Source organism: Passer domesticus, chromosome 6 (genome assembly GCF_036417665.1).
Source record: "Passer domesticus isolate bPasDom1 chromosome 6, bPasDom1.hap1, whole genome shotgun sequence".
NCBI classification, from domain to species: Eukaryota; Metazoa; Chordata; class Aves; order Passeriformes; family Passeridae; genus Passer; species Passer domesticus.
Window position 1 is genome coordinate 39,179,368 of NC_087479.1, and position 13,819 is coordinate 39,193,186.

The 13,819-nt window shown below is 39.6% G+C and overlaps 2 protein-coding genes across 2 annotated transcripts in view; one reads left to right on the forward strand and one right to left on the reverse strand.

Annotated features, from left to right (window-relative positions):
* Window positions 1-6,507, reverse strand: part of LRP4 (LDL receptor related protein 4) — a 96,828-nt gene extending 90,321 nt beyond the window's left edge. Inside the window, exon 1 of the mRNA XM_064424797.1 lies at window positions 6,266-6,507. The gene's annotated coding sequence lies outside the window, so the exon portion shown is untranslated. The remainder of the gene's footprint in view (window positions 1-6,265) is intronic.
* Window positions 6,508-6,895: 388 nt separating this feature from the next.
* The window catches only part of CSTPP1 (centriolar satellite-associated tubulin polyglutamylase complex regulator 1), a 79,305-nt gene continuing 72,381 nt past the window's right edge, over window positions 6,896-13,819 (forward strand). Inside the window, exon 1 of the mRNA XM_064424814.1 lies at window positions 6,896-7,055. Coding sequence (XP_064280884.1) covers window positions 7,010-7,055 — 46 coding nt within the window. The 5' untranslated portion in view covers window positions 6,896-7,009. The remainder of the gene's footprint in view (window positions 7,056-13,819) is intronic.

A 13,819-nucleotide genomic window follows, 5' to 3' on the forward strand; every position in this document is an offset into this window, starting at 1 on the left:
GCTGAAACAGAGATACCTCTTAACATATCTCTCTCTGTCGTGTTAGCTCTTGAAAAATGGGAGTGAGGGAACAAATTAATTGCTCCCTATGAGCACTGGGTGAGACCTGAATAAAAGCACGGGTGGGAGCAAGATCCAGACTTGCACACCCCCTTCACATGAGTCACCCACATGTACGCACACACATCCAACCTCCCTCCCAGTCACATATACTTGTGTCCATTTCATTGCAAGTTTAGGATTTTAGAAACTTGACTACTTAACATGATATTAGCATTCTAAGAGTTTAAGATAACCTGAATTTGGGTATTGCATTTCCATTTGTGCTTCATTCTATGTCAGAGTTGTTGGACACTCTATCAGAGATTTGAGTGAGCAAAACCCAACACTTTTAATGCACAGGGAAGACCATGTCAGAGGGACTACAGGTTTCTCTTGTTTCTGTTTCACACAACTCAGAGCACACTGACTATGCTTGGTAAATATTAGAAATGGACTCTAGCCACAGAATTTGAACTCAAATTTAGATCCACATCTAAACTTTATATATTCAAGTTACACCACTTCCTTCACTAACACAGTGTAAAATTTAACATTTAATGCTAGAATCTTAAGGATGTTTTCTTAATATCTAATGTTATTATCAGATTCAAATGCAGAATGGTCAATCTATTCTGTTGTGGTATAGAAACTAGAATGATAAAGTTAACAAAGCAAAACAAAAATTAAAAAACATTCCTCAGATAAAAATTAATTAGATCTTAATTTTCTACTATATCCTGAAAAATGTTCCATGCTTCCTCTAGTCTGTTTAGAATTAATTGCCATAATCTTCATTTACTGTTTCAGTTTCAGTTGGTTTATATCCCCCCCAGTAAGTGATTTGCTTCTCTTCCTAAGTACTCCAACAATTATATCATCATTTGATCTCTACCTTCTCCTCTAGTGACTCCATAAAGGTGTTACTCTTGAAAGCACCTTATTTTGCTACATTATGTAGCAAAAAGGAAAAAAAACATTCATCACTATGTCCTCTTATACCACGGAGTGAATCATTAGGCTATGGATGTGTGCTTTTGCTGGAAAAATATTTTGACTGCAATTCCTGTACAGTTGCAGGGTTCTGCAGTGCTGTCTTCCAAATGCCCTTTTGTGTAGCTAACAGACTTAGAATTTAGCAAGAATTTCACTATTTTAATCAATTTGTGATCTCCACTTTCTTCCATTTTATTGGTTTTTTTTTCCCCTTGATTCCATCATTTGCTTTTCTATGCAGGTGTAATAAGACAAAATATTTTCAGAGTATTTTGCATGTGATTAATCTCTGTTCTGCACACAGAAAGTTACACACCTTTCCCATAAGAGCTGCCCACTGCAGCCATCACAGGGCTTCACTTCATCCGCAAACACAACTCACTCCCACTTAGATCTGCCTGCTCTCTTGCACACACACACAGAGCCATTTATTCATTACAATTTTCTCACATAGACACCTTGTCTAATGGATAACAGAGTCTGGCAGCTTATGTTTGCAAGGAACCTTCGATAAGTAGAAACAAAGAATGAAAATTTCTGGCCTTTATGGGTTACCCCCCAGGATGAGCTAAGCCTTGGCTGTCAGAAATGCTTCCCATGCCAGAATTTCATAGTGATATTTATTTTTACCAGGCATTTTAGACTTTTTGTTTGGCATGAGAGATCCTGCAAACTCTGCCAGAAATGGCTGTTTTTCTTCTCTGCATCATTAATGGGGCGGCATTCCAGCAGAGAAGGGTCACTCACTTGGTACTTAAGTACTTTTAAAGATGTTGTCCTTTCCTTCCTGATGAGATAATGGGAACAAAAACTGGAGGAGAGTCTTTCAACAGTTTGTTCTTACAAAAAAGCCAACTTTGTTTACTAAACTCAAAATCAGAATTTGGACATTGCATTTAATACATGCCAGGAATCTATTATACAACTTACAGCTACCATTGATTTGACAATGAACATGTGGCCTCCCTGAGCCACAGGATCTGTCATACTACTATTCTCTTCTCTCATAAGCACACCATGCAGAATTCAAAAGTACTCCTATGGCTGAGGAATAGAAGATTATTTCAAGAGATTTTTTTCTCCCCACCTACTTTTATTTAAAATACAAGGATCTTGGAGCTTGTTTAGACCTAAATCAACATCAACAATACAGACAGATCTCAAAATCAGATCAGATCTCTCTTTACTTTCTTTCTGTCCACTAGTTCAAGAGGGAAAATCAAATCTTAGCAATTCAGATTAAAATGCAGTTAAACTAGGAAATAAAACAAAAATTATGATGGCATCATGTTCACAGCACAGTTTCCTATATGCTTATGATATTTTACTAGTTAAGTATAATCCTGACTTAAGACTTGCTGGTGCAGTTACTGGTGTCACAGTTAAGCTCTGTAATGGTACAAATGCTGGCTACTTAAGAGAGCTGCTGCTGTTATCATGTTATCTAGCACTAGCTGAAAAACACAGTTGTTTCCAGAATTCATCTTGTGGCAGATGCTAGGAGAGAGAAACTTAGTGAATCTTATTTCTCTGAAGATCTTAAAGAATAATCTAAATCAAATCTGCTTGTCTAGGTTTTACCTGAAGAGGTAAACCAGAATTAATACTGCATTATTTGGGAAAAACAATTCATTTACTTGTGAAAAACCACTGTGCTATAGATGAACTAAGGGAAATATAGGCTGGATATTAGGAAGAAGTTTTTTACGGAAAGCATGATAAAGTTCTGGAATAGGATGCCTGGGGAGGTGGCTCAGATTAGGAGAAGCACTAGAAGTATTGGATCTTTTTCTGTAAATGATTCTTGAGGAACCAACAATATAAAAACATGGATTTCATCACATAATTTCATTGTGGTTTTGTCTGACCATTTTATTTAAGATAATCTTATTTTTAGATCATGTGTTTAGAGAGTTTGGTCATAATCCATATAAATAACTATTAAATTAAAAATTTAATGAGAGGTTTTTATAGGTTTGCAAATGACTCATGAATGAATCATCCAGCTTCAGTGCCATTGATTTTTAAAATTACTTACAAAATATAATTTTAATTTCACTAACAAGATTTTCTATCATTTACATAAATAATAGCATGTGAAATTCTTATTCTCCATTTCTTCAGATCTCTCCTCAAAACTTATCTCTGCTACTGTGCCCAAAATAATAGATTATCAATAAAGATCGACAGTTATTTAAGTCAATGTTTTTCTCCTCACACTACAATTTGTTTTTCATGTGTCTTTTTGTTATCACACCTGCAATTTTATTAATTATTATGTATAAGGAAAAGCTCATCTGGAAAATACGTGGGAAACCTTGAAGAACACAAAGCACTATTAAAGTCAAAAAAATCTGACTTCTGCACAGGACAGACTCTTAGCTGACTATGTTTTAAAACAGGATAATGCTTTGGATGCTCAAAGGATAAACAAGAAAGGCTAGAGACATTTTCTTAGCGCTTCTGTGAAACTGTCTGACATTGATTTCACAGTCAGATGGAACAATACAGAAGACTGCCCACAGCTTAGTTCTTTGTACATTGTAGCAACAGCATTTACATTAGTCACTTGAAGAAAAACAACTTTGTTTCCTCTAATACACATAATAGGCTATATTGTAACTATCATAGTAATAATTGTTAAAATTCTAAGCAAATGAAATATTTCATTGCAAGAAAGGTTAAAGAAGCCAGGCAAAGTGACTCAATCTGTTTAAAACAAGGCATTTCCTCTGGAATTTTTTTCTTGCTATCTAGTCCTGTTTATTATTCTATATAATACTCTCTCTGAAAGAGGAGCTGTTTCTCAGGACAACTTTGTCTAATAAAAGGAAAATATTTTAGTTCCACATTGATAGTATAATTCAGGAGGATGAACATAAAATCAGCAGAGAGTAAGCTAAGCAATTAATATAGTAGGGGCAAAGCATGTGTTTCTGGAGAAAAACAGAAACCTGATTTTAGCTAAGTTGTTGACAAACACAAAACTTACACAGGAAAGATTTTTCAGTCCATGCAACTTAACATAATAAACACATTTTATTTCATGATGAAATTTAAATTACACAACTAACTATTTTCAAACTTGTGGTCACATGAACTCTTATGTAACTAAGTTAGCCCAGTTTACTAAACATATGATTTCTGAAACTGCTTAAACCACACTTCAAAGTGAATTAAGCTAAATCAGATCAAAATCACGTTAACTCTGAAAGAGGGTGTGCACAAAATGTACCAAAGTAATCCAACTGATCCTCCTTGAAAGACTGATTTGGATGGCCAAATATCCCTGGTAAACAAAATGCAGCAATTTTAGTTACGAGATGTAAGCACCACCATGATTCCCAGAGTAGACAGGAAAAGCGTACTCCATAGGCTTTCCCAGAAGTGAGATCTGTACCTCTGATAATCTACCAAGAGGCTGTGACAAGGAAAAATAATTTTTGTCACCATCATTCTTCCAGCTGGGTCCAAAAGAACATTAAGCCCTTGTTAGATGCGCCCCTCTGGGGCAGCTATTAAACCTCCAGATGGTTTCCAATGGCCCAGAAAAGCCCTCTCAATGTATTAAAATGCACTAGTCTAGGGGTCTAAAATCAAGTTGGTAAAACAAACTTAACACCTATGGCCAGGCTGGCAGCATTGCTCCCTTTTCAGGTCATGAGAGTGAGGGAACAGGTAAGTGCTGCTGACCTGTTATATCACCTAATCCGGGCTCTGGCAAGCCAAGGGAGAAATAATAGTAAACAGGAAAGCCTATAAATGGCCTCAGAAATGGCATCTTGTTTTTATATAATTTTCTTTAATTTCTTAACAGTCAGGCACCATTACTACTGAAACTTACTGTTATTAAAACTGCAAATGGGACCAGTGTCCAAAAGGTTTCCTTTAACTGGTCTGAAAGAAATAACAACGTCTAACCCATAGAGACCAAGAAGAAAAGAAAAGAAAAGAAAAGAAAAGAAAAGAAAAGAAAAGAAAAGAAAAGAAAAGAAAAGAAAAGAAAAGAAAAGAAAAGAAAAGAAAAGAAAAGAAAAGAAAAGAAAAGAAAACCACCCCAAAGGAAAAAACAGAGAGATGTCAGAATGTGTAGTATTCAAAACTGGACTTTAAAGGCCTCTCGTAAATCAGTGCTCAAGCTACTGATCAAGGCTAAACTCTGGTTTACAGAACTGGTTTAAACAACAAAAAGGAAAGTGCACAACCTGTGGAAGGCTCCTACCAGCTCAGCTGGAAGAGACCAGCATTACAGAAGAGCTTTTTAAACACCAGTGACACTGCTTATGTCTGTAACAACAAAATCCTGTGTTTTCTCATTGCTTGAATCCACTTCCTTTCTAAATTCTACTGAATTTCTGTGCTCAAAAATACCTTGTATCAATATATTTTGTGATCTAATTGTATCTATTACTAAGAAAATCCCATATTTAAATTTATAGCCTATAACAGAATGCATGAAATGTCAAGCTGAACAAATTGGAGTTTTGAATGGTTTTCATTGTAGCACAAATAATTTTAGGTAACATCATTTCATATGTTATGCTTATCTTCTTTAAGGCAATCTTACATTTTTTCAATCATTCTTCATGCTGCAGTGTCTCATTGTCTGCTCCCTAAACTATTCTCTCTGCTCATCTTTGAAACATTTCTATCTAAGCCATATGCTTTTAAAGACAGAACACAAGATAAAGGAGTGGTCCAGGCAATCTTATATGGGATATTAACAGTTAAGTTATAACATCTTCTTTGCTCTTTTTAAATGTGGCTGTCCTTTAAATATAGATTAAAGTTGAGTTACCAATGCCTCAGCAATTTCTCTAGTGGAATAAAGGCAGATCATATGCACGTACAAATGGTTGATTTAATTTCTGTTATTTTGCATTTGTCATTAAAAACACAGACAACACCTGCAGTCCTTTTTTGTTGGTTTGTTTGGGGTTTTTTTGTAATACTTCCAGTATTACGTCCTGGGCTGGTATTTTTTCTAATAGTGATGAAAAAAACTGCAAAGTAATTTGGGAATTTTAACCACATCAGTTTCTGGGAAAGAGGAGTCCAGCAGGCTTGCTTCCAGCCACATGAAGAGCTCTGCCACTCCTACATCCCTGGTGCAATGGCCATTCCCAGACAAGCTCCCAGCCGAGAACAGGAGCCCTGCGACTCAGGACTTTTCTGCTCATTTCTACTTGAATCTACAGGAGGGACAATTTCCGAGGCTCCCTGTACCTACCTCTCCTGAGCACAAGGGATGAAGAAATTCCAGCTCTGGGAATGTGACCCTACAGGATCTTGGTCACACTTTCAATTCCTTGCTCTCCGGAACAAAGCTGCTACACATTGGCTTCATTAACCCAGGGAATTGGTCAGAGCAGCAAGCCTGGCGGGGCTCAAGAAGCATCTGAGCAATGCTCCAGGGCTCGTGGTGTGATTGTTGGGGTGTCCTGCGCAGGGCCAGGAGCTGGACTCCACGGTTCTCATGCGTCCCTGCCAACTCAGCATATTGCATGGTTTGAACTTATTACAATTCACCTTCAAATTAAGATCTTTCCCTCACAGCTGTAGTCCTAGATAACCCCTAGCAGCAGACACCTTAAATTAGACAACTTGAATCTAATCAGAATGACTTTACACGCGTCTCTTTTGCTGTTTCGGCTCTTCGGGAGAGCCTGCTCACTCGCTCTCTCCTCTCTGAGGGGTCCCTCGGCCCTGGAGCAGCTGCCCGGGGCATCGCCCACCGCGGCCTCGGCGCAGGGCGCTGCTCAGGGCGCTGCCAGCAGGCTCCAGGCGCCCTCCCCTCCCCGGGCAGCCTTGCCCCAGCCCCTGAGGGCACGGGCGATGGGGCTGCGGGCGGCTATGGGCGCGGAACTGTGGCGGCGAGGGGCGTGTTCCCAGCCGGGGCGGGCGGCCGAGCAGCGCCGGGAGCGTCGGGCGCCTTGGAAACGGGCGGAAGCCGGGAAGGAGCGGCGGGAGGAGGATGCTGAGCCCCGAGCGGCTCTCGCTGCCCGGGCCCGAGTACCTGGGTGAGGAGCGGCGGGGCGGGGCGGGTTCTCTCCCCGGGTGTGCTGCGGCCCGGCATGGGGAGGGCTCGGCGGGGCGCGGCCCGTCCTTTCCGCGGGCTGCGGCGAGGGCCCCAGGCTGGGCCGGGCTGAGGGGGCCGGCGGTGGCTCCGTGCCTGCCGTGCCTGGGGGCGGGCAGCAGGGCCGTGGCGGAGCGGGGCTGTGGGCTCTGGGCTGGGCGGGCTGCAGAGCCCCGCGGGCACGGGCAGCTCCCGGCCGTGCCCGCAGCGCGGTGTCCGCGGGCGGCCGGCGGAGCCGAGCTGCCGCCTCCCTCCTTCCTCCGCTGTCCGGGAGTGATAGCGAGCGGCATCCAGCCTTGCTGTGACAGACTGCACCCATTACCAACCTGTTTTGCTCACAGATCCATGTGAGCATCCTTATTTTATGCTCGTTTCCCAACAATGGGAAGGATGTGAGCTGGTTCGAATGTTAGCTTTTGTTCTGAAATAAGGTAACATCGATAATGTTTCCCTACATAAAATGAAAATCTTTTAACCTGTGAAGCAGCTGCTCCTTTGAAGACTACATCCTTTTAAAGCTGCCTGTAATGGCTTGATGTTCCAGGAAGCTAGGGAGCAAAGTGATTTGATGTTAATGTGTCAAATAAAAATAATTAGGATGGAATAAAGTCAATATGACTTCATTTAATTGCTGGAGAGGAGGTGAATTACAAGTAGTAAGCATTTGGATTGTATTCAAGAGAGTGTTTTTGAAGTGAAACTCTTCAGCCATTACTTCCTAGGCCCAGGAGACTGTTTGGTAATAACTCTTATAAAGGTATACATCATTTTCTATGGTTTTCTTGTACAAAGAAAGATCAGAAATGGATTGGATTGTTTTGTGCTGCTTATTCCATCATGATTTTGCCATTTCTGTAAGTCAAAATGGAACAAGAGTACAGAAACACTGCTGTAAATGGAAAACCTGTCTCGCAGGGGGTACTAGACTGAAAGACTTTTGTTTAACCATTTAAGCAAAGGAGTGATCTAAGTCATCTTAGAGTAGAATCTCACTGTGCTGTTGCTGCTAGGCTGCTGTTAGGGTGCTTGTGCATACCTGCATAACTGCAATGCTGTTCTGTGTCAAGGAAACTCAAGGCAGAAATAGGTTTATTTACTGCTCTATTCAGGGTGACTCTCATGGGGCTCACCTTGCTGAAGCTGTTATTGCTGATTTCAGTTGTGGAGCTTTGGGTGTTTGGGAACAGCATCACAGTGCCATGTAGACACATTAGACACACACCCTTTGGGTTTGTGCTGTTCTGTCACATTTCTTCAGCATTTTTAACCTACATGCTAATAGAGTAGTTCATAGCTTTTCCAGAGTGGCTCTAGGTTGAAACCTGTAAAATTTATTTTTCTTAGTGAGCCAACTTGATTTCAGGTTCTTGAAAATGTTTTTAATTAAATAGGCACTTTTAATTGTGTGAAACTTGTCAGTAAGGATTGAATCACTCAAAACAATCTAGGAAGCAGACTAAAAATACTTAAAGTGTGAAAATAAACCAGTTTTCTGTTGCACATCTGAAGGTAAGACATGAAATGTACAAGAGAGATTTCTTATATGTACAAGATTGTGAGGTGCAAACACCTTTACTAGTCACTTAAGTAAGCCTCCTTTTGTCTCTGTTCCACATGCTGATTTTGAATTCCCTTTTCATTTTGTACAACTTTCTAAATGATTCTGGCATTGGGGCCAGAAAAGACACGTGACCGTATTAGGGTGAGCAATGACTTGTATAGTCTGTTCTGTTCATTAGTTAGTATACCTTGGGTTAAGATTGCAGTTTCTGTTGTCTGTTAGAGGGAGAAGCATATTCTTATTAGCTATAAATGTTACCAAAACCAGTGTTTCTGCCTATATTAGCCTTTGGAACGTGCCAAACTTCTCACAGATCCAAGGAATTTAGTGTGTATTAGCAGTAGGAAAATGGTTAAAAAAGAAAACAACCCCCCACTCCCCCTCCTCCCATGCCAAACAAACACACCTCCCTGCATGTTTTTCTAACTTGCATTTCTGTTTTCTACGTTGGCAAGACCTCAAGTTCTTGTTAATACAGTTGTCTGAAGTGGGGTTGTAAGGAGCTGTGATAAATTTTACTTTCTATAATTTTGTTTTGGAGTTGTGTTGCCTTGGTATTCTTAAGCCACTTAAGGTATTCTCTGACTCTCACAAACCAGATGACTCTGCCATTTCTGAGCTGGAATGGGTAACTCACCCAAACCCTTCTTCCCCTCTTCTCTTTCTCATTATTAAAACCAGGCCAACTTTGAGCAGCCAGAATAACATAATGTGCTACTTGCTGTGTTATTCCCCGCTCTATTTGAGATAATTCTTTTACAACCAGTTAGAATGCTAAGAGGGAAATAAAAGCAGTTGTGAGTTAAAATAGAAATGAGCAGGGAGAGGATTAAGAATTCACTTAAGATGAAAAACAATTGCAAAGCTTTGTTATGCCAAAGATCCTGGAATATGAAGATCAGGGCAACATGTCGCATGCCACAATGAGACAGTAAGTAGAAGAAAAGAGATGGCCATTACTTAGAGAACAGGAATGGAGATGAGGTCTGCAGAACTGGCAGAAAGGCTACAGTGAAGATGCTGTTGTTACAAACAGGACATTATAAACAGTAGTTTCACTGAATAAACAGCATCTATTGTTTGGGTATAGTGATGATAATGTGTTTCTCATTTGATGGATGAGACTGGACCTACAGGAGGCAAAATGAAGCATATTTGAGACATATTTGAGGCATATTTTTCGTGGCTTTCTCATTATGGTTTAATAACTGGTGATTGCTCAGTTATTTATAGCAGGCAGTGGAGCACTTAGGGTATTGTTCTGCTCATGCAGCTGTCTCTGAAGCTTCATATTGTATTACTTCCCTGCTCCCAGTTCCTGTCACACAGAAAAAGCAGTAGAGTACTGCAAATTTCCAAACTTCTGTTTTCTATGTGTTCTCCTGCCTTCTGCTACCCAGCTCCAGGGTGTTTCTTGTCCTTCTTTGCCAATATAAGGTATGTAAGAATGCAAATACTCTGCTAGGAAAGTGCCTTATCAGTAAAGCATAGGCCTATCAAGTGCCAGAAACACAGTTGTGTTTCCTCATTCTCTCAAAAGGTCTTGGGTTTAATGAGTATACATTTAATAATTAGAAAGAGATTCTTTTACAAAACTCAGTAGCTCCCAACAGAGAAGTTCAGTTGTGTGGAGACTTTGCTGAGTAAGGCTTACTCTTCTTCTGAACAGTTTTAAGAAATATTGATCTGGAAAATGCAAGTACAATCATTTCCTTTAACAGCATAATCAACACATAGGCTATGTTGTTATCCAGACACCAGCTGACACTGGTTCTCCTCTTAGTATAGATACTTGGTGAACTTCTGTGAAGCACTGGCTGAAAGATCTTGTGGTCTAGAAAAATAGAAGAGAATGCCTTTTAAAAAACTTTATTTCTTGCTCTGTTGTACAGATAGGAGAACTGTAATGTAGATTGAATATAATGTGTAAGATTTTGTGTATAGAAATATTTTTTACATTTGAATCTTCCTAGACTTAGTCTAGTACTTTGTCCAAAAGATGGGAGATTTCACTACCATACTGCTGTTGCACTGCAGGATTTTCACCTTAACTTGAAAGGTACAGGTGAAATCTGATCCTGAATTAGGTGGAGTTCCAGAACTGGAGAGTACAGTGCTTTGCATGTGTCCCTCTGAACATGAATAGGTAGGGAACCATTAAGCTACTTAATGCCTTATAACAAACTGGAATGACAATTTCTTCCATGATTAATCATTTAGATTTAAATAAAAACCTCCAAAACCCCCAAGAAAACAAAAAAGAAAAGATAGCTCACCTATTTGCTTCAGTGAGGGGGTGGTTTCTAGCAGCTGTATGACACCTTGCGGGAAGCAGTCTGCTGCAAGGATTTGCACAATCAAGTCAGTCTGTGTGCAGTGTTATGCTCATTGTTTGAACCAAATTCTCAGCTATAGTCAAGACTAAATTATAAATGGAAATGTTTCTTAAATTTGTTGTTGAAAACGGTTTTGAAAATTTGATCATATGAAATGTGCTGTAGTTATGGAGTGTGACCCCTTGGTATGTGCTGCTGAGTAACAGCACATCTCATGTTATGTATGCCTCTGGTATGACAAGGTCTGCTTGTACTTATATGTTCTGTCCTTCAGAAAACATTTTGCTTTTGAGGGTTAATAGGAAATTACACTGTGAACCTATGCAAAGCTGGAAGGAACTATGACAGTACAGAAATGTAGCATTTAGGTTAATTATTTTGTTCACTTCTCTTTCTCAGGCCATTTCTTAGCAACATCTGAAGAGATTAAGTCCTTAATGATATCTGAAAAGATTATAATGAGCATCCTGAAAAACCATTAATGCTGGAAAAATTTCCAGAGTTGATGTGATTTTGTTGTTGCAGTTTATATTCTTACTATTTCTCTCTTGCATCATTATTGTTTTGGTAATGTTTACATGAAATTGATTTTATGTTACTATGGATGTATCTTTCCAATGTGTGTAAGAAGGTAGTCCTTAGTTAAGCTCCAGTTTAGAACAAATACCAAAAGTTTATTTTGCTATTACCTTATGCTCTCAGAGTATATGTTCTCAGAGACTAAAAATGCCAGAAATACTCCAGGTCCATTAAAGCTTGTTATGCTCTCGAGCTTCTGATAACTGAAATTAATCAGAATGTTAATTGCATCAAGTAGTGTGTATTTTCAGCACTTCAGCTGAGGAGGAGGCAAATAAGTAAGAAAAGTTGGTCTTATCCAGGAATTCCCACTCCTGATTCTTCAGCATATTCAGTTATGCCAGGAATGACCCCAACTTAAAAAAAACAAAAAGCCCCCTTGTGTGCATGCAGAACAAATTGCTTTGATAAGCAGCTCCTGTTTCAGAAGTCATGTCTCCTGAAGACTTATGCAATCATGTAACCACTTGGATAATAAAACCATTACATACACAGTATCACAACTTAAAGGCAACATCTATTTCCTTTCTTCCTTCCTTCTGAATTTCTGGCTCTGAGAATTTCAGTGCATATATGCACTTTTGTGCAGTGATGTTATTTGCATTAAATTTTCCTTCAAGGCTTTTCAAGTATCAGTGCTTGTTCTTACAATGTGTGTAATCAAACCTACGATTGTTCTCATCAGAAGATTGAAACAAGTAATTTGGTAGCTTATAAAAAGACTGTTTTTAATATTTTGAATACATATACAAAATGATTTGGTGTGGTTTTGGCCAAATGGAATTAGGTGTGATTGTCTAATCTGTTTTAGAGAAATCCATAGAGATTGTGGACGTAATCCTCATTATGCCTTGTACTTGTATGACTTGGTCTGACCATGCTTGAATTGAACAGCCACTGCTTGGCCCTGAATTTGGTTCTGAGCCAAAAGTGCATTAATTCCAAAATTCATTTTAAACATTGGGCTTGTGTGTGATGGTGGGGTGTGAGCACGTGAGTATCACAGGCCGTTCTCTCAAGTGCTGCAGGGGGCAGCTTTGGAGGAGCTGTACATGCTGCTACTGATTGGACTGAAGCTCCATGTACAACATCACTGCTAGTGGCTTAGTGATAAGAATTGAGATCTTCTGTGCAAAGGTATTTACTTAACATCAGGTTATGGGCTGCCTGAAAAGTCCTCTGTGAACTTAGTCTGTCAGATTCCTTTGTGAAAGTCAGCTGTTAGTTTTTAAATCTGACAGCAAAGAGTGTGGCACCTACCAAATGAGTGTGGCAGGCACGCTGGCTTCCTGTCTAGGGTAGTTGCCTGGGATTTCAGAGTTGAGAATTTTTGTTATATTTACAGAATATGGGTTGCATCGGAAAGTTCTGTATGAGTAGGGAACTTCTGTTGCAATAAGCCTGAGCCAAACAAATGCTGAGGATGATGTCCTGATGTGACACCTCCTGTGTGGAAACTGCAGTATACTGGAGCTCTGTCAGGAAGAAAAGTAGTAGAGACAGAAGGCTGTAATAACACAGTGAGTACTTGGGCTTTATTTTCTGGCTGGGACTTGCTGCCTTGTTATTGCAAAGAGGGCCTCAAAATATGAGCAACCAGTACATCATTATCCCTGAATTTTCAAAAACTATTAAAATGTATGAATCATCTCATTTATTTTGCCTAGAACTCTGCAGATTTTTGACTATGCTAGCATAAACAGTTAATGTTCCAGTATGGTTCCAGTGTTTGTTATGGAAAGTACCATTTGTATAAATTAAGGAACTACTCTTTGGCTATAACCAGACTCCTGGCACTTTATTTTGCCTCTCTGACCTGCTAAAACCTGTCTGCAAATTGCATTTTGTTCTATGACTTTTCTGTATGGCGTAGCATTAGTTGGGTTATAAAACATATTACTTGCATCGTTCCATGGAACTGGGCAGTCAGTGAACAGGAAGCCAGAGCTGGAATTTGGTTTGGCAGTGTGAACTGTGCTACCTGGAAAGAGCGCAGCAGCCAAAGGGACAAAGAGGGAGACTTCTCAAGGAGATTTCAAGTGCTGTTTTCTTTTCATTTCTCTGCTCATAGTTTTCCTCCCTTCCCCACACCTCTACCCACTCTTCTGGGAAATAGGTATAGAGGCTCTTTGCCAGGATCCTTAGGCTATGCAACAAAAAACTTAAGAGAAATACCCTTTTACAAGCAATTGTATTCAATAGTGACCTATATATTTTTGTGTACATTTTAAA